Raw genomic sequence first — 21,337 nt, forward strand, 5'->3', positions numbered from 1 at the left:
GGATGAAGAGGAGGAAGGGGAAAGGAGATTGCTTTTGACCTCAGATGTGAGCCACTAATACTGTAACACAGCTGGCTGACTAGACGGAGGAAGGTAGAGACTGATTGTTATGGTGGAGTACAGCATATCTTGTGACTAAAGTTATATTTTAAAAGCATATATATAAATTTTAATAGAAAAACATACATTTGCAACACAAGCGCATGTGGTTGTGTGGTGAGGAGTAGATCAGAGCATACCACCTGTTTAATGGATAATGATGTTATTTAGATTTTTTACATAGGAAAACATGAAAAAATAAAAAAAAATGTTTACATGTTGATATGGTGTACATGAACTGTGAGTATACCAAGTGATGTACAGAGTGGAGATTGTGGAGGCAGCTGCAGATTCTCTTTGGCTCTTCATATGGTTTCATTAAACATTTTCTTACACTAGACAATGGATCGAACGACCAGGGTAGCATGTAACAATGTAAACCTTAAGATTTCAGCCTTGGTTGATTTTGTGACACTGGTGGTTACCATGGTAACAACAATTGCAGTATAAAGCCATGTTTCCACTACATGGTACCAGCTGGACTCAACTCTACTTGACCTTAATTGCTTTACTTTTCTGGATTTCGTTTCTCACTGCAGACTGTAGCTCCTCAATGGGGCGAGGTTTGCAGGGATGACTGCTTGCTGATTGGTCAAACACACACAGTGCAGCTGCTTTGTGTGTCTGTGTGTCTGTGCACCGCTTCATTCATAAAACAAGGAAGTACTCTGGTATTGATTTAAGACCAGTTTAGCACGAGGGGAGGACGTTTCTCTTCGTTTGATAACGTTAAAAGTAAAGTTAGACTTCGTTGTCGGCTTCCCAACTCGTTAGGGAGAGAAAAAGAGAGAGAGTGATGGTTCTCTCTGCAATCAGTGGTCTGCAGTGTTTTCACATCACCTTTTAGTATCGACTCAGCTCAGTTGGAACCTCGACGGAGGTGATACCAAAAGGTACCAGGTACTATCCACAACTTTTGCCCAATGGAAAACCAAAAAAGGTGAGTAGAGTGGAGTTGAGCTGGTACCATCCGGTGGAATAGGGGCTTAATACTACATCTGTTTGTCAGTAATCATCAGAAATAAAAGAGCAACTGGTGTGTCTGTCTGCAGCGCAACCAAACAAACTCATGTTGTTTTCATAAAGAAGTGTCGCAAAAATGATCGCAACAGTAATCTGATTTCATACTGCACATGGCGTGACTAGTTTTCCACATAACACCACTATATAGAGAATATATAGAGATAATTACTGGATGTAAATACATTTAATGACTATTGCAGAAAAAAATCTTGCCATAAATGGTATCAAAAACAGGGTTTGATTTCACCAAAATCTTAAGGATTAAGTGTGATTCTGCACCTGTGCACAAGGAAAAAAGTATCTGTATTGCTTTACCCATCATAAAAGTGCCATTGTGCAGGACTTTTAAAGGATAAAGTAGATCCCTATTTACATATTTAGGAGATTTTTATTTGCCATTAGAATTTAAACATACTCAGAACCAAGTCAAAACCAGTACTGAGAAAGAGAGAGGTAGAAGGGTAGAGGGGTTTAGGGGAAATGAAAAAGATCGAAGAGGACGTAAAGGCTTATAAATGCAAATGAGAAGAAATAAAATTGGAGGCAGGGAGGTAAAGGAATGGGTATGCCCCTCCTCCTTCTCCTTTGGATGTCCCTTGGGCATCATTTTGACAAGGTCAACACCACCATCAACCATCTGTAGGCTGACAGCCAAACACATAAGCTGGCCTTTTGTTCTCCTGTGGTTCACAGTAACCCCCATCTTCTCTCTGTGATTACTCACCACCACTGTCGCTCCACAACACTGACAAAGTTTCCAAAAGGCCAAGAAACTGAAGACTTCTGAACATTTAATTCCTATGTCTTCGTCTTGCAGTTAGTGGCTGATCACCTCCTGAATCTGTTTCCCTGCCTCCTCGCGGGCATTCTGCTATTTGTTGAGCTGAAACGCATCAGTGAACCAACACAGTTTTGCCTCCATGAATGTCACTGGTCTCCCTGAATGTCACAGACTGAATAAATGCTCCTCCATTGCTCCCATAATAAGATAATGAGATAATAGCACTTGTCTCTGAAGGGTGCTGACAGTGGGGAAAAAGAAAAATGACACTCCCGTTTGGAGGAGTAATAAAGAATGAAAAAGGTCAAGGAGAAGAGGACAAAAGAAACAAAGGAGTGAAGAAATTGGATTTCTGAATGTACATTTCTGCTCTGCAGGTGCGTTGAACCTGACTGAGATGTATTGTATTTCTTATCATCTCTTGATTCTTCGCTTTCAGTTGCCTGTTTCTCTTGTTTTTTTCATGTTTCCGTGCTTCTCTGTTGTTCCAAATCTCTTCAGTGGCTCAGTGACCACCGTTCCTTTTCCTTTAGGGCAGACTTGTCACATTTCAACACTGTTACACGCAGTTTTTCTGGGCTCTACTACAGGTTGACACGTTATGACTGTGGCCAAATTTAGGCATGGATATTGTGCTGGCAGTGCATTCAGGCTTGGTATGAATTTTATAAACTGGCATCTTAACTTGAGCATGATTTTGTTTCAATACAAGTAAATAGAAAACCATCCAAAACAAGTTATGTTGAATTTGCTCCATGTCTCCTTAACTGGCCTGAACAACAGAAAAACCAATGACTTAAATAAAAATGTAATTTCATAGCACTGCTTTGTCGGTCAAGTGAAAACCTATTGAGCGGCAAATAGATTTTTCTGCAAACAGAAGAGCTGTTACACTTTAAGGTTAACAAATAAACAAATAAAAAGCTTCAGTCTGTTGATGGATGTCTGCAACATACTGATCAGTGCTGTAATCTATTTAAACAGCTGCTCACTTAGAGTTCATTAATTAGACCACAAGACTTAATGAGTTTGGTGCCTTGGTGAAGACACATGGCTGTTTTGGCTACAGGACAGTCTACTCCTATCATGTTTCTCATGCCAAAATACAGCAGTTGTAAAGGAATCTGCCAAACGAATTTTTGTAATATACACATTTAGATCTCCTTGGAGTTAAATCTGTCATTGCAGAAGCAGGATGCAGCTAGAAAGAACGCAAATGTTGAATATGAAACACTCAACACAACAATATGTTACATGTTTGCAAGTCTGGTATGAAAGCTACCACAGACTACTGCAGTATTGAGGGTCAGAATGAATATATTGCAGTTCAGCAGTATTTGCATGTATAGTACATCCATGTTAAATGGAGTCCCTAAAATGTCCAGAGGTATAAATGTGAGTGTTTGAGTGGTAGCAACAGATGTATTTAGAAAGTTGGATACTGTGATCTAAGTTGGCATCCAATGAATGCCACTGAAAGTTGGTCACTGAGCAAATATGCTGAAAAAAGTTGTTCAGTCTTCTGCAATTATGGGCAATAAGAAAATGTGTTTGAGAGTAATTGTCTGGCAGAGCCGGCTGACTCTCCACACACATGAATGGCACAAAAATAATTGACTGACATGGCTCTTCAAGACTTTAAAGAGTCTAAATGTGTGTGATGTACATACTTATTTTCATTGTTTCTTTTGTAATAATTGTGTATAAGAAAAAGTCCTTCTGGGCCAAAAACTAAAACTACATGACATAATATGACCTTCGCTGTCATGATTTTCTTAAGATGTTGGGTCTTCAAGTAAGGGTGGAGTTGGACAAAAAAAGCTTTTACAGTAAACGCTCTGCTTCCTCCACTTAAATTTATTTACAGAAGGACTTGAAATTGTCAGAGCTGATTAGTCTTTTTGAATTCAAGTCAATTTTAAAGGATTAAAAATAAATAGCACTCTTGTTTCCATTGTGTGGCTTGTTTGTATATTATTTAATGTTGTAACTAAAAGCTAAATGCTTGGCCAAGTCTCTCATGGAGCAGATATTTTAATCTCAATGAGACTTTTCCTTGGTTAAATAAAGGAAAAAGAAAATAACCTGTAATTTTGTTCACTGCACCAAAACCACCACACAGCCTGATGCTGTTCCTGGAAGCTAAGTGGTGACCTCTTCTTTGTGTCTTTGTGCCTTCCGCCCAATGCATGCTGGGACACACTCCAGCCTTACAGCTACTCTGAAAAGGAACTAGTGGGTCAAAACAATCAGTGAGTGAATGAAGGAGGTGTAAATGAAGGAGCAGACAGGCAGGTGGGTGGATGTTGCTCAGAACTTTGACCTGATGAGCAGCGGCAGAGTTAAATGAATCACTAAGTACAATTAAGAGAGGAGGGGATGTGTTAGGACAACCCTCGTATGGCACATCCCTCATCCCCTTGTTAGCATCTTGGCATGAACACACACACACACACACACACACACACACACACTCACAGACACACACAGGCCAGACAGCTTGCTGGGCCAGATGGCCTCTTGGTGAGGAACAGTGAGAAGCTCCACAGAAGGGTTGGCTTGATTTGTGAACCATGACCTCCACACATCCCTCCTCCTGACTCTGGGCAGCACGTGCACCAAGAGAGGGATGGACAGGGATAAGATCAGTATGTGTGAGTGTGTGTTTGTGTGGAATGGGAGGGGGGGGGGGGGGTTATTGTCGAGAGGATTATCTATACAGTGCAGTGACTGTGTGCAGTGGCAGATTTGATTTAAATACAACCACAGGACTTGAGATGAAGGAAAGAATTTTATAATGATCAACACTATGGTTAATTGATAGTCACTTCAGGTTTATTGATAATGATTTAATGTAAATTCTCTGCTGTCATTCACAGAATCCTAATTTCAATATCCTAATTTGTATACTTGGAAACAGAAAAAAAATTGTTATTTGTATATGAGATTCTATAAATTATATCAAGTCCCACTAATCAATAAAAGATTTGATGATATTTGCTGATTTCTTAGATTTGCTGAGTGCTACTCATCCATCCATTAATCATTATTATGTGATTACATAATGATATTTGCTCATCTGTTACTCTGTATCTACATGTTCAGCACTTTCTTGTAGACAGAAGACAGAAGCTTGTTGTTGTTGGCTTCTCAGATGTGACGTATCCTGCATTGCTTGAGCTGATACTTTTAAGTATCACATTTTAACTTTCAAAAACAGTTTATTATTAAGTTTTAATCAGAATCAGAAACAGGTTTATTGCCAAGTAAGCTTGCACATGCAAGGAATTTGCCTTGGTGTTGTTGTGCATAACAGCAAGACAGAAGAAGGGAAATTCCACAGAAGTCAGGTGATCATAAATAATATAAATGAAATTTTACAATTAAAAAAGTAAAGATATATTCTTTGTGGAAATATCTGTTAGAGTTTAAAAAATATTGTACAAGATATTGAGCGGGAATGTGCAAATGTTCACAGTATAAACAGTCCATGTAATGTACAAATGTAACAATGCAGAGAATTGGAGTTTTCAGACAACAGGATGATCGTGCCATGAGTCTGACCTTTGCTCCATGCAGCAAATACAGCTGTTATTCGTGATTTATAATAACAAAAAAGGAGGCGACACTTTCGCTTGTCCCCCTTCAAACTGCCTTCTGGATCTGTCTGTGTGTGTGTGTGTGTGTGTGTGTGTGTGTGTGTGTGTGTGTGTGTGTGTGTGTGTGTGTGTGTGTGTATTCAGAGGAGGGGGAGCAGGTGGGACATGTGGGTGTGGCGATAGTGGAGCAGATTCATCACAGCTTGGCATGTGTGTAACAGTGTGTGCTTCCTTTGTCCTGTCTTTTCTTATTTACCAGTGACTGATGGGCACTCACGCACACATGCACACACACATGCACGCACACACACACACACACACACACACACACACACACACACACACACGTGCACACACACATGCACACACACGGACATACAAACCTTCGTCCTAAGCTTTGAGTTATGTATTCAAAAGCTGAAGACCATCTGGACCACCCCATTGCCTTCAATGTGTGTCTGGATTTTTTTTTTTTTTTGGCTTAGTTCATGCAGTTTCCCCATACGTTATCCTGTCTGATATGACTTTAGTTTAAAATATTCAGCTTATATGTTAAATGTATGTTCTTTACTGCAATCATTTTCTTTTAAATCTCAGGCAGGGCTATCAGTTCAATTAAACTGAGCATATTGCAAAGACTTTGGATTTAAAATCATCTGCCACCAGAACTTTTCATCCTCCTTACTTAGATTATGTTGCAAAAGTTACATTCAGGGTGCCACTGTAGGTACCCTGTGATACTTGTACATCTTGGTGTATCTAGATTTACAGTGGCTTTGCAGTGGCTGTAGCACAGCAACACAGAATTAAACATCATGTCTGCCATGAGGAAATAAAAATACAGTATGTCGCCAAAAACATCTACAATAAGTTTTAAAATATGAAGACCATTACTCAAATTACTGGCAGATTTGAGCGGGTATAAGCGCAAGTTGCATCTTTTATTTTTGTTTAATGTCTTTTATTCTGTATATGGAGTGCTTAATGTTTGCGTGGCCTTTCAGATATGCAGAGGAAGAGCAGGACTGCAGAGGTTAAACATATAAATTAACCCATGTTTATAGTTGGCACAGCAATAACTGGTGGCATCAGTGTTAGCAGCTGCAGGACCAAGATATGCCAGTCATTCTCTCCTCACCTTTCAAGATGCAAATTCACTTAACAGTATAGAAACATTTTTTTCATATTCTAAAAAATATTTTGCAAATACCAAATACAAAGTGTCTGCACTGCTTCCATTTAATTTCTGGAAACAAACTTGTGACCAGCAAGATGAGATTATTAAATTAACCAAATGAAACGTTGGTCATTAAACTAATCTTTGGTTATTTGTGCTCACTGACTTCAATTTCGTGAAGTATCAAATCAGTAGCAGATAGAAGATGGAAACTAGGCTACAGTTGTTGATACAGAGAATATTAAACATTATAAATATGCATCCCCAATGGCTATTGTATGGAAATTAGATAGAAAATTGGGAGAGTGCTTCATTTAGGAGAGAATATATAGAGACTATTTAGTGAGGATCAAACACCGTTAGACCCAATTTATCTCAGTACTCAGCGCTTACTGGCAAAATATTTGCTGCTCTGAAAGCCAAACCCACTGACTCATACTGAAGTGACATGTTTTTGTCAAATATAACACTTGTATTTTTACATTATGTAATCACTTAAAGATATTTTTCTTGTCAAAACTGATAAATCTTGTTTGCGTTCAAACGTTTCCCAGTGTTGTAATGGATTTTGAGTTCTTCACTGTGATGGATGCAGGTCATTAACTGTATCAGTGCATTAAGACGACCACATGTCTAAGATTGTCTGTGTGTTAAGTTCCGCTGTGTTTTTTTTTTAGCATTGAAGTGTTGGTGCTGTACAGGAAGAGAAAACTAACAAGTGACAGTGTGTCTAAACTCAGCATGGCTTTTCTAGATTTTAAAGACAATCCCTAGTATTAAGACAATACAGGGTCTCAGCCTATGAGAAGGGGTAACAGGGACTTTGCTCTAGGCTAGGATCAGGCGTGATCTGAGCATCCATGGAGAATGGTCTGTTGGGTTAAATGATTACATAACAGATATCTAAAGAAAGCCCCAAACCCTCAGTGGTTGAACTGGTTGAACAGTTCGCCATTCAACCTTATCAGTAGCTTTGTCAGTGTTGATGTGTAAATTATTGTTTATAAGTGATGTCAGTACTTGCTTTTTGTAGTCTGTAATTTCAGCTTTTGCTTTTGGAAGGTGGTTGTCTTTTCTTCTTTTGGATATGTAATTGCTATCTTCTTGGGTCAAGAAAAATGGAGGCAGTAGTGGCAAGATTTCAATGGATTATTTCTCTTAACTGAGTGTTGAAAAATGTCTTAGACTTTCAGAAATGCTTCTGCGACACAATCATATGAGTGATTTCGACGCTTATACTGCTCTGTATAAACTTGACCGGACTAAAAATGTTGTTTAAAAGCAAATATAATACTCGCCAAAGTAATTAAGATGACTGGTGTGGCCTGTAAGTCAAAGTCTTTTTGGATATTTCTGAATTGTTATATATATTCCTTCTGTGTTCCTGCAGTGCCAGATCTCTCAGGCCCTCAACGGTGTCTCTGACAAAGCTAAAGATGCCAAGGAGTTCCTGGTTCAACTTAAGAACATGCTTCAGCAGATACAGGTAAGCTTCTAACACTCAAACCTGTCAAATTAATCCTGTATAAAACACAACATTTATATACTTCTCTTAGTCCATTTGATAATTATCCAACTTTCCAGCTGTAGATTACAAGATGTCATGTGGGTGTTGGTGTCAGGGGTCTGGAGACAGGCTTTGACTGAAGATACTGAAGCAGAAAAGTGTTGTTGCTGTAACTCAGCTCAATGAAATTACAACATGTCTTCAAATATGTCACTGGTCCATCCATAATCAGCAGAAAAAGCTCTAAAAACCACTACCTGCTCTGCACCAAACAGCAAACAGACACAGTTAGCTGTAGACTAACCGGTGAACATAATGGAGCATTTAGCAGCTAAAGAGCCAGATATTTCCCTCAGGAGTTGGTAGAGAGCAAAAAACAGAGATAAAAGAGAGTGAATATTGGACTTATATTCATCAGGTTGACAGAAGCACGACTGTAAATGAATGATAATGTTGCTCTGTAACTGCTGGATGTGTAAGTAAGTTAATCATGGATAATCATATCAATCGTTTTGGGATGCAATGACAAATTACCTAATGATTTAGGGAGCGCTTCATCCAGAGCGATGGTCTCTCAAGAGGCAAACGTTTCACAACTCACAGCCAATCAAGCAGCTGCCTCAGCATTTCCTATGTCTCAGGGTTCCCTTTTTTTGTATCTGGACTTTCTCTTGAAGCTCCCCAGAAGCTAGAGAGGTTTGGCTAAGCAAGAATCAATAGAGACCACAATCAATAGCCATGTCCAATCAGTTACCTCCATAGGTAAAATTCTTCATGTAATTTCCATACTACGGATGTTTTTAGATGAAATAAGACCCTGACGTTATCAAATGGACAATACGCTCCAAATAAATCTGAATCCCAACTTTACTTTTAGTTTGGCACCAAAACTGAAACAAACCATATCAGCCAGAGGTGAAGTGTGTGTGTGGATGTGTGTGTGTGTGTGTGTTTTCCCTGTGGACAGCATAGCTGTGCAGCTGATCTCTCCCGCAGCATCTGCCAGTCATGCAGACACTCGCACATAAACACACACATATACACACACTGTCTATGCTGTCATATCTTGTCAGCCACAGTGCTACGAGCAGGCATTAAGAGTCTTATTGCATACATGAAGAGGATTGCATTTAAGTTAAAAAAAAAAAAACCTCCTAGAACTACTTTGCACCGTCTCGGGGGGAGAGATGGACGGATAAAGAGAAAGAAAAGTGAGGAATAAAGAGAGAGAATCTCCAGTACTCATCCTCTTACAGATCTGAACTCAGCAGAGGACGCTTGATTGGAAATCACTACTATCTAAGACCTCATCTCCTCATCATGTAAGCTCTGTGCTCAGATCAAATGCCCCTGTGGATCCTTCTCATTAAGCAGCAACAGCACGCAGACCTACAGCACAGAGGGGTTTCCCTCTGCTGTTGCAGAGAGAGGCTTGTAAGTAGCTGCAGCGTTGTGGCTAAACGGAGGTGGAGACAGAATAACCCTGAATGCAGCTGAGACCACAAATCAAAGCTTCAGCCTTTATTGATGCCTGTGGAAAAAATGTGATTTAAAACTCATGTGCAGAGCCAAACCAACAATGAACTGATCTACTTACAAGTATTGTGTGTGTGTCCAAAGCCTGATATATCTTAGTCCTCTGTGCTGTAGACCTCTATTGTTGTCCAAAAACTATTAAAAACACATCAGTGAGTCACACCGCTGCATTTGGTGACATGTTCCTTCACCATGAAGAGTTTGGGCATGTTAGTTTGTTTAGAAACTGCACCAAAGACTAATAACAGGGTTCACATTTTCAGTCTCAGGAGAGTAGTTCTGTGTAAACATAACAGTGCTGCAAATCTGGTTTCAAACAGCATGTTATTTTTGAAGTAATTTCAAGTAAAGTTCAGTAACACTACACTACATTCATGCTCTGACCAAAAGAAAAGCCTGGTCAGTGTCAGGGAATGTTGGTTAATTATAGCACATATGGAAACTTACTCCAAAGCCACAATTTTAATTTTAATTCAAAAGGACAATGTTTTGATCCAAGGTGGATCCTCTCCAGGTCAAAATGGATAAAAAGTGGATCCTACACCCGTGTTAGACACACACACACACACACACACACACACACACACACACACACACACACACACACATACACACACACACACATACACACACACATTGGCAGGCTCTATGGTGGCAGGTGGGGTTAATCAGTCAGTCTGCCCAGGGTCATAAACATCTCAAATTAATCAACCGTTATTAAAAAAGGTATCTAATCTCAAAGAGTGGAAATACAGAAATGATACATCAACATAGTAGTATATCAAACATATATCAAATATATCTTTGCGTGTGCAGGCATTACTCTTTTTCCATTGCTGCTGTATTTTAATAGCCCTGCCTGCCCCTGTGTGATGTGAATATAATTGCAGCCCTTCTATATAATCACAGCACATAACCACAACTATAACAGTTATATGTGTGTAAACATTATTTCAGAGATTTTTTTGTGTGCATCTCTATTTTTGGTTGAACATGGCAGTTGTATAAACAGATGGTAAATGGGATGTATGCTATGTTGTGGTCTGTAGTCTGTTGAAATAATTAAAACTGTATTCTAATGTTTGCGCGGATGAAACAAAAATAGATCCAGCTGAAAAATTAACATATCAGTAACAAACACAAAGCTGCTCTGTGCTACTGGATTTCTAAAATGAAGAAAAATACGCCAACAGATCTATTTTAGACACCGTAAAGTAGCTTTATTTGGCACAAGTGCCACATAAAACAGTGTCAGGAGCACAGTAGTTATAATTCTTGTTCGCTTTGTTTTTTTTTTAAGTGTATAATGTTTTTTTTGTCCCTGCTGTGTGTGTGTGTGTTTGTGCTGCTTCAGGAGAACGGTGTGGAGTTCGAAGCTTGCCTCGTGGCTCAGTGTGACTCTCTGATTGAGGCGCTGACCAGACAGAAAGCCAAACTGCTCACCAAAGTCACCAAGGAGAAGGAGTACAAACTAAAGGTGAGACTGCTGGATTCAAATCTGATTCAGCTGTGGTTCTGTTAGTTGGCTTGAAGCTGAGAAATCAGCAGCACCATCCACGAGAAGAGGAGAAAAAGCCTTTGAATAATGTATCGTAGGCATAATCTGATCTAGGAAGACATTTACTCATTGATTTTTTGAAGTACTTTTAACATCTGACCTTTCTGTGAAGTGACCTGTGAAGTGATACTTTGCAGGAGACCTTTCAACATATCCAAAGGCACATTTTTCATACTTTAAATACCTTTCAAGCTCTCATTATCACTTAATTTCTCTGAATAAGAGTAAAGTCATTAACTTTCTTTCCTGCCTGAAGCAAGCAGGATATTTGGGGTTATTTAATTCATAGCAAATTGGAATTTAAATATGGTTCCCTGCCTGTTTTCTGGTCTGCCTCTCCTTTATCTATCTGTCTGTCTTCTCCCACCAAACACTACCTGCAGCACCTGTTTCTAGTTTCTAGGTTCATATGCAAGCATTTCTTATTAAATATCTCAGTCTACAGTATCAGCAAAAGCTTGAGTAGATTTTGTAAAGCGTCTGAAAACGAGGTTTTAAATGTTTAAGATCCCCTCCACACTTGTTTTATATAAATATAAAAAATACTTCATTCTTCATCATACATTATTCTGCACAGTGAATCTCAAACATCCAACTGAAGGAACAAGAAGAAAAACACAGTTTTGTGTAAAGGGAGACTTTAAGTATTTTTCATGTATTTCTCAATATTTGTGACTAAATAAGCAATGACCATCGTTACAATAAGGAAAAACAGCTTTATCAAGACTATGTGGATTTGGTTTGAGCAGATTTGATTTCTGAGTTTTAGACTGTTAAAAGGACCAAAAAAAATCAGGTTTTGTGAATTTTGCCTGATGAAGATCTGATTATTTAGTCCTTTCACAGTCAGAGTTTATGATCCAACGCGGTGCAGGAACTTTGTAGTACTTGTTACCTGCTGGATTTTGAGACTGGAAATCCCTGCATGAGTCTTCTCCATCACAGCTACATTGACTTTAAATAAGAGCACAGACTAAACACAAACACAGATATCTGTCATGTAAAAGAACCAGTAGCGCTCTTAGCATAGTAATGTGGGCATGTAGGACCTAATTAACTGATAAGGAAAATACATTTTCAGAGCCTTTAATACCTCTATAGATTCACTTTTCATTTCTCAACTCAAATGATTTCTGTCTATCTGGCAGTTCAGTTTCTATTCTGTAAATCCGCTGTTGGGGGTTTCCTAAGTCCCAGTGTATCACATGGACTCTTGCCCAGTCTCAACGTGCTCACCGACCGACTGACCGTCTGGCTGATGGCAGGGGAGGGAGGGGGGTGAGGGGGGGGGGGGGGGGGGGGGGGCTGTTTGGACGGAAGCCCCAAGGACAGCTGTTGTCATTATCTGCAGGCTGAGATTTAGCTAGAGGGCAAAGAGCTGGAAGCCGGGACGAAGCTGGGACGAGAGAATAATAGCTGCTTGTAGATGGCTGATAAGCAAAACAACATTTTTTACATGAATAAATATTAATTTGGATGCTGTGTATCGCTAACTGATTTAATGATTTAACTGCAGGCTCACATTCATGTGGAGATAAAAGAAAAGAAAAGAGCAGCGACTTGAAGGCTTTGCGTCAAAAGGAGAATTCGCGAGCCAACTTACAGCAACTGAAGGTGCTTCAGTATGTTGTATAAGGCTGATGACTGCCATTTTCAAGAAATTAAATAATTGACAGAAGTACACATACAGCAAGGAAGTGTTACATGTTTACAATAACGGAGATCTTGTAGACGCTGCTCCTAGATGTTTAGGTGACAGGATGTGTGTATTTACTGTTGCTCTGTATTAGGGATGTGCTGGTATCAAACTTCCATGCTGTAAACAGTATTATCAGTATTATCACGATAATCATCAAAGTTTCCTGGAATCCTATTAGTGCTAATACAGTGAAATGGCTTCACACTATGATTGCCTTGGATTTTATTCACTGAGCAGTGGTCTGTATATTGCAGCTTTGTTGGACTCTGCATAAGAAATAACAGTTTAAACTCTGTAAACAAAAGTAGGTTGAAAGTTTAAGACAGTTGATTGGAAATCACTTTAAATGCTGCTCAGTGTCTCTTAGATTCTACACATACATTCATATTTTGGAAATTCATGATTTTTTCCTGATGAAATTGGTCGATTGATAAATAATAATAATAATAATAAATAATAACAGTTATTCTGAGCTCTTACAGGCAGCTTACGGCTAAACGAAATGAAAGGCAGGAGCTGCTCTGTGTTTACAGTGTTGAGGTGGAAACATTCACACATTTATACATTCATACATAAAAATTTGTTTAACTAATTTCTGGAAAACAGGACATCATACTGTGCAACTTTTTTTTACTGAGCTGTTAAGTTCATATACAGATAACGATGAGTCAGTTGTTGCTCAGCAACAGTTATAAAGCCAATGAATGTGTTTTCCAGGTATCTACTTGACATGCAAGCAGTACATAATAAAACTGACTAAATGAAAAAATTGAACAGTAATAGCAGCAAAATAAACTGAGAAGGAAACAAGGGGGAAAAAAGATGTAAAGGCAACAAAGAGTCTAGATAATCCCACTCTGTTACCCTAACCCACCACAACTACTTGTGTATTTTCACTCATTCACATTCTTTCACATTTGTGTGATACTGTGAAATATTAAAGATGGAAAATAAAGTTGTTTTTTTTTAATTTTAAGCTGTAAGGTTCTTAATAAGGGGTCAAAACAATGGACACTTGGATGACACAAACAACACATGGAGAAACCTTAGCAACAACCTTAGCAACCAAGGCAATGGAATGGACGACTATTTATGGGCGTGAATGACGATCTGATGTCAACTCATCAGCAAGACAGAAAAAAACGTCACAAACGAAGCGTTCAGAGCAGCCTGGCCTTGACTTGCAGGCAGCATTTCTACATAAGTTAACCTCAGGTTTTGGAACTCTGACCATGTTTAACGTAGATATCTGACATCATACCAATATATAAATAACAGAAACCAGAAAAAGCATATATGTCCCCTTTAAGTCATTCAGCCACATCTTAATGGTTGAGACATCAGTTTATTCCAATGTGTAAGGTTTTTTAAAATTTTTGTTGCTTTTTTTTTGCTGTTTTTCAGATGAGCTGAAGATGATAATTGAAGGATCTGGTTCTAGATTAGAGGCGACAACTTTAGAGATAATATCAAAAATGCCAGATAAAAAGGATTGAATTTCAGAACGTGAAAAAACTACAGCTTAAGGTTGCTCCAGCAAACTAGCATCTGTCACATATGGGAGAAACATCTGGATAGATTTTGTGTAATTTTATTCTAGTACAGTGGAGTCTGTGCAGTATCTTGAATTGAATTAAAGAGTGTCTAGCAGAGAGTGATGAAGCCCCTGCTCCTATATATCATGAGGAATAGTGGCACAGATTTCTTTTCCCCATTTCAGTCTAAAGCTACGTCTGTTAGCAGGAGGTTGTCATGGAAGTGTCTGTAAAAAAAAAGTGGATTTCACAAAGAGAGAGACTGTCTGTCAGAGTTTATTCTGGAATCAGACACGTATGCATGCGGACTCAGTGTCTGTGTTAGACAAACAGCCTCGAACGCAGCCAAACAGTCATACTTACAGTGGTAGCCACGCCTGTCACACAGTGCTCTGAATATTCTGTGATCTGTCAGTTACAATCTCTCCAGCTGCATCCTCAGTCATCGCATTCTCGCAGCATCCTGCTGATACTTGTCAGCAAACGTCAAACAACAAGATTAAATGTCCGGCTGACATCCTCTTATCCTAAGCACATTCGAATACAGAACATCAACAGATATGAGAGTGCACAATCATCTTTCAAGAGAATTGTCCACTACACATGTATAACAAGAGTATTACCAGATAAAGAGCTCGTTTTCCATTACAAGGTCATAAGTAGTCAAGGTCTCAAGTAGGTGTTAAGTGTTTTTGTACATAATCTCTTAATTGGAGGTATCTGAAAGGAGAAGAAGAATTTTTACTTTTTAGTCTTGCAAAGGTGCTAAAGCTCCTTCATTGTTTCTAATTTTCATTTTAATCTTTACACCTTACCAACAAATGTTCACACTAGTGCCACAAGTCACAAAAAACAATACAGCCTTTCCATAAATGCATCATGGGACTGAACACAGCTTGTGTTTGTTTTTGGACTGCTAAGAGCACAATTTAAGTTGTGTAACTGCCAAGACAACTCTTTTTCATTCACATGAGCAAGACTCAGGCAGTAAAGGATGATCTATTTCAGTGGATTGTTATATTTTCTGACTATGAAGTCACCCTTTGCCCTTTCCATTTTTGTCAGACGCATTTACAAGCCTTTTAATCTGCTTTTGTAGATACAGCTCTGACTAGACACAAAACCAAAGGAAAAAACAAAAATCTAAAGACTGTGCCTACATCAAGAAAGGCAGATGTTTCTAAAATTTACCAAAGCTAGAGCTTAATCCTTTAAAAGCAACATATTTTGGTTTCCTCTTTCAAAGAACAGCCAGAAATATTCACTGTGTCTGTCTGTGTTGGGAGTGAATGGGCTTAGTTTGTCAATTTTTGTGCAATTGTACAATGGCAGACATTGTGTATTGCAATTTTTAGTTTTAAAATAACACAATAAAAATCGAAAACTGAAAAATGTCCATTGATTTAGAAATTTTGTTAAAATTAAAATTTTAGAGCTCATTTGGTAATTAAATTAGAGTTGCAACGATTAGTCGACAGAAAATTAATCAGCAACTATTTTGATAGTTGAATGATTAATAATTTAAAAAAATGACATTCTGACAGTTTAATTGAGAAAATAATCAGCAGATGAATCTATAATGAAAATAATGCTTAGTTGCAGCCCTAATTAAATGTTGATTAATTACTTCTGACACAGTGTCACATTATTTTTAAACAGTTATTGATGAATATTGATGATGATTGATGATAGAGTATACCTCCTTCTGCACCATCACATACTATATAATCATAGCAAGATACTGTTTTTATTTGTGCAGTTTATATGGTAGCATTCATCACTGTAACATAATAGGCATCTGTGTGTCTGTTCTCGAGTTTTGTAGTTGATCACATCTGAGTCAGATATTGACCAGTACAAGGCTCAAATGTTTGTACTTGTAATAATGGGCTCCCCATCCATTATCTCCCTTTTCATAGCATTAGATTAGGTAGGGCTGCCCTTTTTTCTCTTTTCTATGGGCTCCCAATTCTGTAACTACCAGGCTAATAGGGAGTCAGAGTGAAACAATAGCTCCAACCATCACAACTACATGTTTAACGCCAGTCCCTATGTACCTAAACCTAATTCAAACCCTACATTTAAAACTAACAGCCCTTTGAAGAAGTGCAGAGTGGACAAAATGTCTCACTTTCCAAAAAAGTCCTCACTCTATGGGTTCATAACTTTGTCCTCAAAAAGATAGACATTCAAGAGCACACACACATAGTCTTAGCTGTAATCCAGCCGCTGATGATGGATTAATATTCACTTCTGCCTAACTCGTACAGATGAGTGTGTCTGAGTCCCTCTTCGAATGAGATTAGGGGTCATCTGATCTCGGTTATTGAAGTCAGAAGCCAACACAGTTTTTTTTTTCTTTTAATGAAATTTAATAGTGTTGTGCTGTTGTTCAGTATCTTTTAAGGGGACATTTCATGCTTTTTGTGATTTTCTGTTACCTGTATACTGTTATGATGTCGGATGTCTGTGTTAAACATGGTCAAAGTTCCAAAACTTGAGGTGAACCTGTGTAAAAATGCTCCCTGCAAGTCAAAAGCCTGCGCTTCAGTTCTTAAAGAGACAGAAACTAAAACGGCCTGTTTCAGACAGAGGCTGAACTGAGGGGCTGCATAAAGAGCCAGTATAAGTTAAATAAGGAGTTTTCTGAACTTTAAAATCATGCAAAGATATTCCAGTAAAGCCACAGAAAAAATATAGACCTGAAAATGTGCATGACACATCCCCTTTAAATTTGACCATTGTTTATAAAGTGTAAACTGAGAGGTTTGATTAAATAATTTATGTACAGATAACTCAATATGTCAGACATAAATTGTATCTTAAACCGCATGTTTTAAAGCAATATTTCACATATCAAGTTAAATTTCTTGAAAGGTTGATAAATGTAATATTTTGATGTTATTACTTCCCTACCCCACTAAATAAATAAACTCATGGATAGTGGCTTTGTCCATTGTAGCACACAAATGTAAAACTGACATTTTCAGCCCAAAATGGTAGTAGACCTTGAACTGAAACGTGGTTCAGAGTGCGATGAGGAGGCTGTGAGTCACGTTGCCTCACACATACATGTCAAAACTCAAATCTTGGTTTGCATTAACATGTTCCAATATGTGCACCCTCAAACTCATTTCAGATGCATGTGGAACATATTGAAAAATCCCTTCAACCAGGCCCGCAGGAGCGTGTGGGAGGGAGCTGATGGCACATCTCAGCACAGATAGGACAGAAGGAAATTGAAATAAATCTCAGATTTACTCAAGCTTCATGCCTCATACTCCATGTTGTTTACACAGGAGATAAGAGCTGGGTTTGTCAAGTGGAATTGAAAAAGCACATTTTCTCCTGGTAAATTATTTGAGTGTGTGTGTGTATACTATGTGTGTATTTTGCTGTATAGGTGAATTCCAGCTGTGTGATGGCATAGCTACAAAATCATGATCAAAATCAATCATCACATGATTCTTTTAATTATTTCCTTTTATTGGCCTTTCACTGACCTTTGATTCATTTCTTCTAAACCTAAATCCTTTTAAAAAAACTGAACCTAGCTTTGATGTTTTCAGTCACATAGAAACACAAAAAGACACGGATTTTAACTTATTAAATGCACAAGTAAGTGTAAGTGATTAAAGCTAAATACCAAATAAATAAAAAAGAAAATGAACAAACACACACACACTCAGACTCTACATCTAAAGCTCAGATTGTGGATTATTTTGATCCTCTTTCAGTTGACTCTTCATGGTCTTCATATTTTAGTTTAGACGGCAGTTGACAGGTGAATAATGAACTGTGATCTCATTAACCATAAAATAAACGAGGGGGACTAATTACCAAGACTCCATCTAATTAACTTCCTGATGAAATTTGGCGGCCATCAGTTAACGGTATAATTAATTGTCCCGGATTCACCAACATCATAGGACTTTTTCTGTTTAATCTCTTGCTTAACATCTACAAAGTTGATGTATTTGTCTTGTACATATACGTGAACAGTACATATTATATATATGTATCAGTTGTAGTTTGAGCAGATAATTAGAGATCACTGATCAGTTGAAGTGTACAGTATTGCAACTGTTATTAAACATAAACAAAAGGCTAATGAGATGGTGACAGTTTGCTGACTTTCAATTAGCCCTGAACAACTGGCTCTGACACCCGTCCAAATCTCACTTCCTCCTGCTCGGAGTTCAGCCAGCACATAGCATGTGATGTGTGTGTGTGTGTGTGTGTGTGTGTGTGTGTGTGTGTGTGTGTGTGTGAGTAAAAAGGAAGAGAGACACTGAAACAGTTAGAGAGTGGAAAAACGTTTACACTGGTTTATTTAATTTTTCTGGTTAAGGCAGATTTTTCTGTAAAATACTCACCTCAGTCTTTCTCTTTTTTCTTCTGCTCTTTCCATTGCATCATATACTGGTGATAGCGTGCCAAGAATATTATGGGATTCTTAGAGATGTCTTCTAGCTGTGAAATTACGATGTCACGGTGTCAGCCGGTTCTTAATTTTGCACCTTTTTCATTGTCTTATTTTGCCTGGCAGTGCTTATCTCACCTGTCGTTCCCGTCGTTCTCCAGCCGACCAGCAGTTGCCCACAGTCTTTTCCTGCCAGTTCCAGTCACCTGATCCCCACACTCACCTACGCACCTGTTCCCCATTTCCTAATTACCTCTTATAACAATAGCCAAGCTCCAGTCTGAGCCAGTCTAAGCTGTTTTGTATTCTCCATGTCATTAATATATTTGTCATACTTTAAAATTTTCTCTTGTCTGCACTCAGTGGCTTCTCTCTGCCTTTTTAAAACTGATTTTGTGGCCTGCAAGTATATAGTTTATATATCAGCCCATTTCCACCTGTACCTTGTTCATCTATGGTGAATATGAGTTGTTACCATCAGGATGAAGGTACAGGATACCTCCTTTGTGGACTACCCGTGCTCAGAGATCCTTCATACCTTCCAGTGTGGTTATGTTAAACTATTGTGATATGAAAGTTGTGTGTAGTAATAGTTAATTTTTAGTGTAGGTGATGTTGTGGTGGAGTATTATATTGCATGATATTCTGGAGCACTATAATGTTTGATATCTGTCTTTAACTGTACTGTCCTTTGTTGTTGTTTTGTTTGTCTGACAGTTGCCATGGACACACAAGGAATTTCTGAAAAGATAAAGTAAAGTAAAGTCGAGTAAACTAAACTAAATGGCAGTTACATTTAGGAAATGAAGTTAGGGAATAGCAGGGAAATTCACACTTAACACAAAGTTTGCACAACAGGTGTTTGACAGGTGTTGTGACTTATTAAGATGAAATAAATAGGATTTAAAAACAATTCATATTATCTAGAAGTTTAAGTACATGGTCTAATGAGCAAAGGCTTAAAAAAACCATAGAGAAGCCCTGCTCTGTACCACTACTTTTAATAACGACTACTGTATTTTGTTGTCTGTTTGTCTGCCAGGTGGTGCGCGACCAGATCACCCACTGCACCATGAAGCTACGTCAGACCACCGGCATGATGGAGTACTGTCTGGAGGTCCTCAAGGAGAACGATCCCAGCGGCTTCCTCCAGGTAACGGACCCTCAGTGTGTGTTTGTGTGATTGTGTGAGTGTAAAGGGTTCAGTATGCTTAAAATGACCTAATTCTTTAATTTTTTTTTTGTTATTATTATTTTGACCTTATAACAGGGGTATTTTAGTCCATTTTATTTCATGACATTTTAATTGTCTGATTTTACTGCCAAATTGTAGTACTTAAACATTTTAACCATGCAAAGCACTTTGTAACTTTGTTTTGAAAAGTGCTGTATAAATAAAGTTTATTATGATGATGATGATGATGATGATGATGATTATTATTATTATTATTATTATTATTATTATTATTATTATTATTATTATTAGTAGTAGTAGTAGTAGTATTTGTGTGAAGAATTAGACAAAATAGAGTGTAAGAGAACCTCTCAACACCTGGCCTGCTTGTTGGATTGTTGGTTTTGCTAAGTTAAAAAATAGTTGGACACAGCTGTATCTGCTCACATATTCTGACATCAGAGAAGAGAAGTGGGAGTTTCAGACGCTGCTCGACAATCCCACACGCACTAAGTTTGAAGCATGCTGACCCTTTAAGAGCTGCTTCATTGCACATATTCCTGCTAGTGTAGGTCTTGATAACTGGATAAAGGAACAATCCTGAGGTGGTCAGAGGTGTTCATGTGTGAGTTTCTTCCTTTGCTCGCAGGTATGAAAAGCTGCACAGTCTCATATCTTAAATAGCAAAGTACAAAGGTATTAAAGGATAAGGGTGGCATTGTTGTATCTTTTTAATGATGAACAACGTCCCTGTAGAGACTAAATGATTTAATTAATTTATCCTGTTATCAAGTAGATCTTCATTATTATCTAAAAATGATTTACTAATAAAAGCAATATCAGCCTGTGGCCATACAGACAATACTTGTTGTTAGAATCATGTCATTTGTGAGTTTTGTCTGTTCATGAAAACATAAAATAACACCAGCATCCTTAAAAACTGTCAAAGTTATGACTTAAGTTCCTGAGATCATACACAAGGCAAACACAGTATGGGGTCCACATTTAAAAAATCAACTTGAATCAAATCTTTTTTTGAAGTATTTGCAACCAAAAAGGTAAATGTGAAAGTTGAAAGGAAGAGGGAAGTCTGGAACTTTGTTCCTTTGAGCTGCTTAAGGGGATAAATCAGCTTTTCAAGGAGCCTCTGATGTCTCTGAAGGTAAAAACACTGCACAGTCTGAAGAGGAAGACTTCACTACTGATGTGAGAATATAAAAACATAC

General features: G+C 38.2%; 1 protein-coding gene across 2 annotated transcripts in view; it reads left to right on the plus strand.

The window, feature by feature from the left end:
* Positions 1–21,337, plus strand: part of LOC122999575 (E3 ubiquitin-protein ligase TRIM9) — a 55,223-nt gene that overhangs the window by 16,883 nt on the left and 17,003 nt on the right. For both annotated transcript variants that reach the window (XM_044376588.1, XM_044376589.1), the window contains exons 2-4: positions 8,070–8,165; positions 11,077–11,199; positions 19,980–20,090. In XM_044376588.1, coding sequence (XP_044232523.1) covers positions 8,070–8,165; positions 11,077–11,199; positions 19,980–20,090 — 330 coding nt within the window. The remainder of the gene's footprint in view (positions 1–8,069; positions 8,166–11,076; positions 11,200–19,979; positions 20,091–21,337) is intronic.

The sequence above is a fragment of the Thunnus albacares genome, chromosome 16, assembly GCF_914725855.1.
Source record: "Thunnus albacares chromosome 16, fThuAlb1.1, whole genome shotgun sequence".
NCBI lineage: Eukaryota > Metazoa > Chordata > Actinopteri > Scombriformes > Scombridae > Thunnus > Thunnus albacares.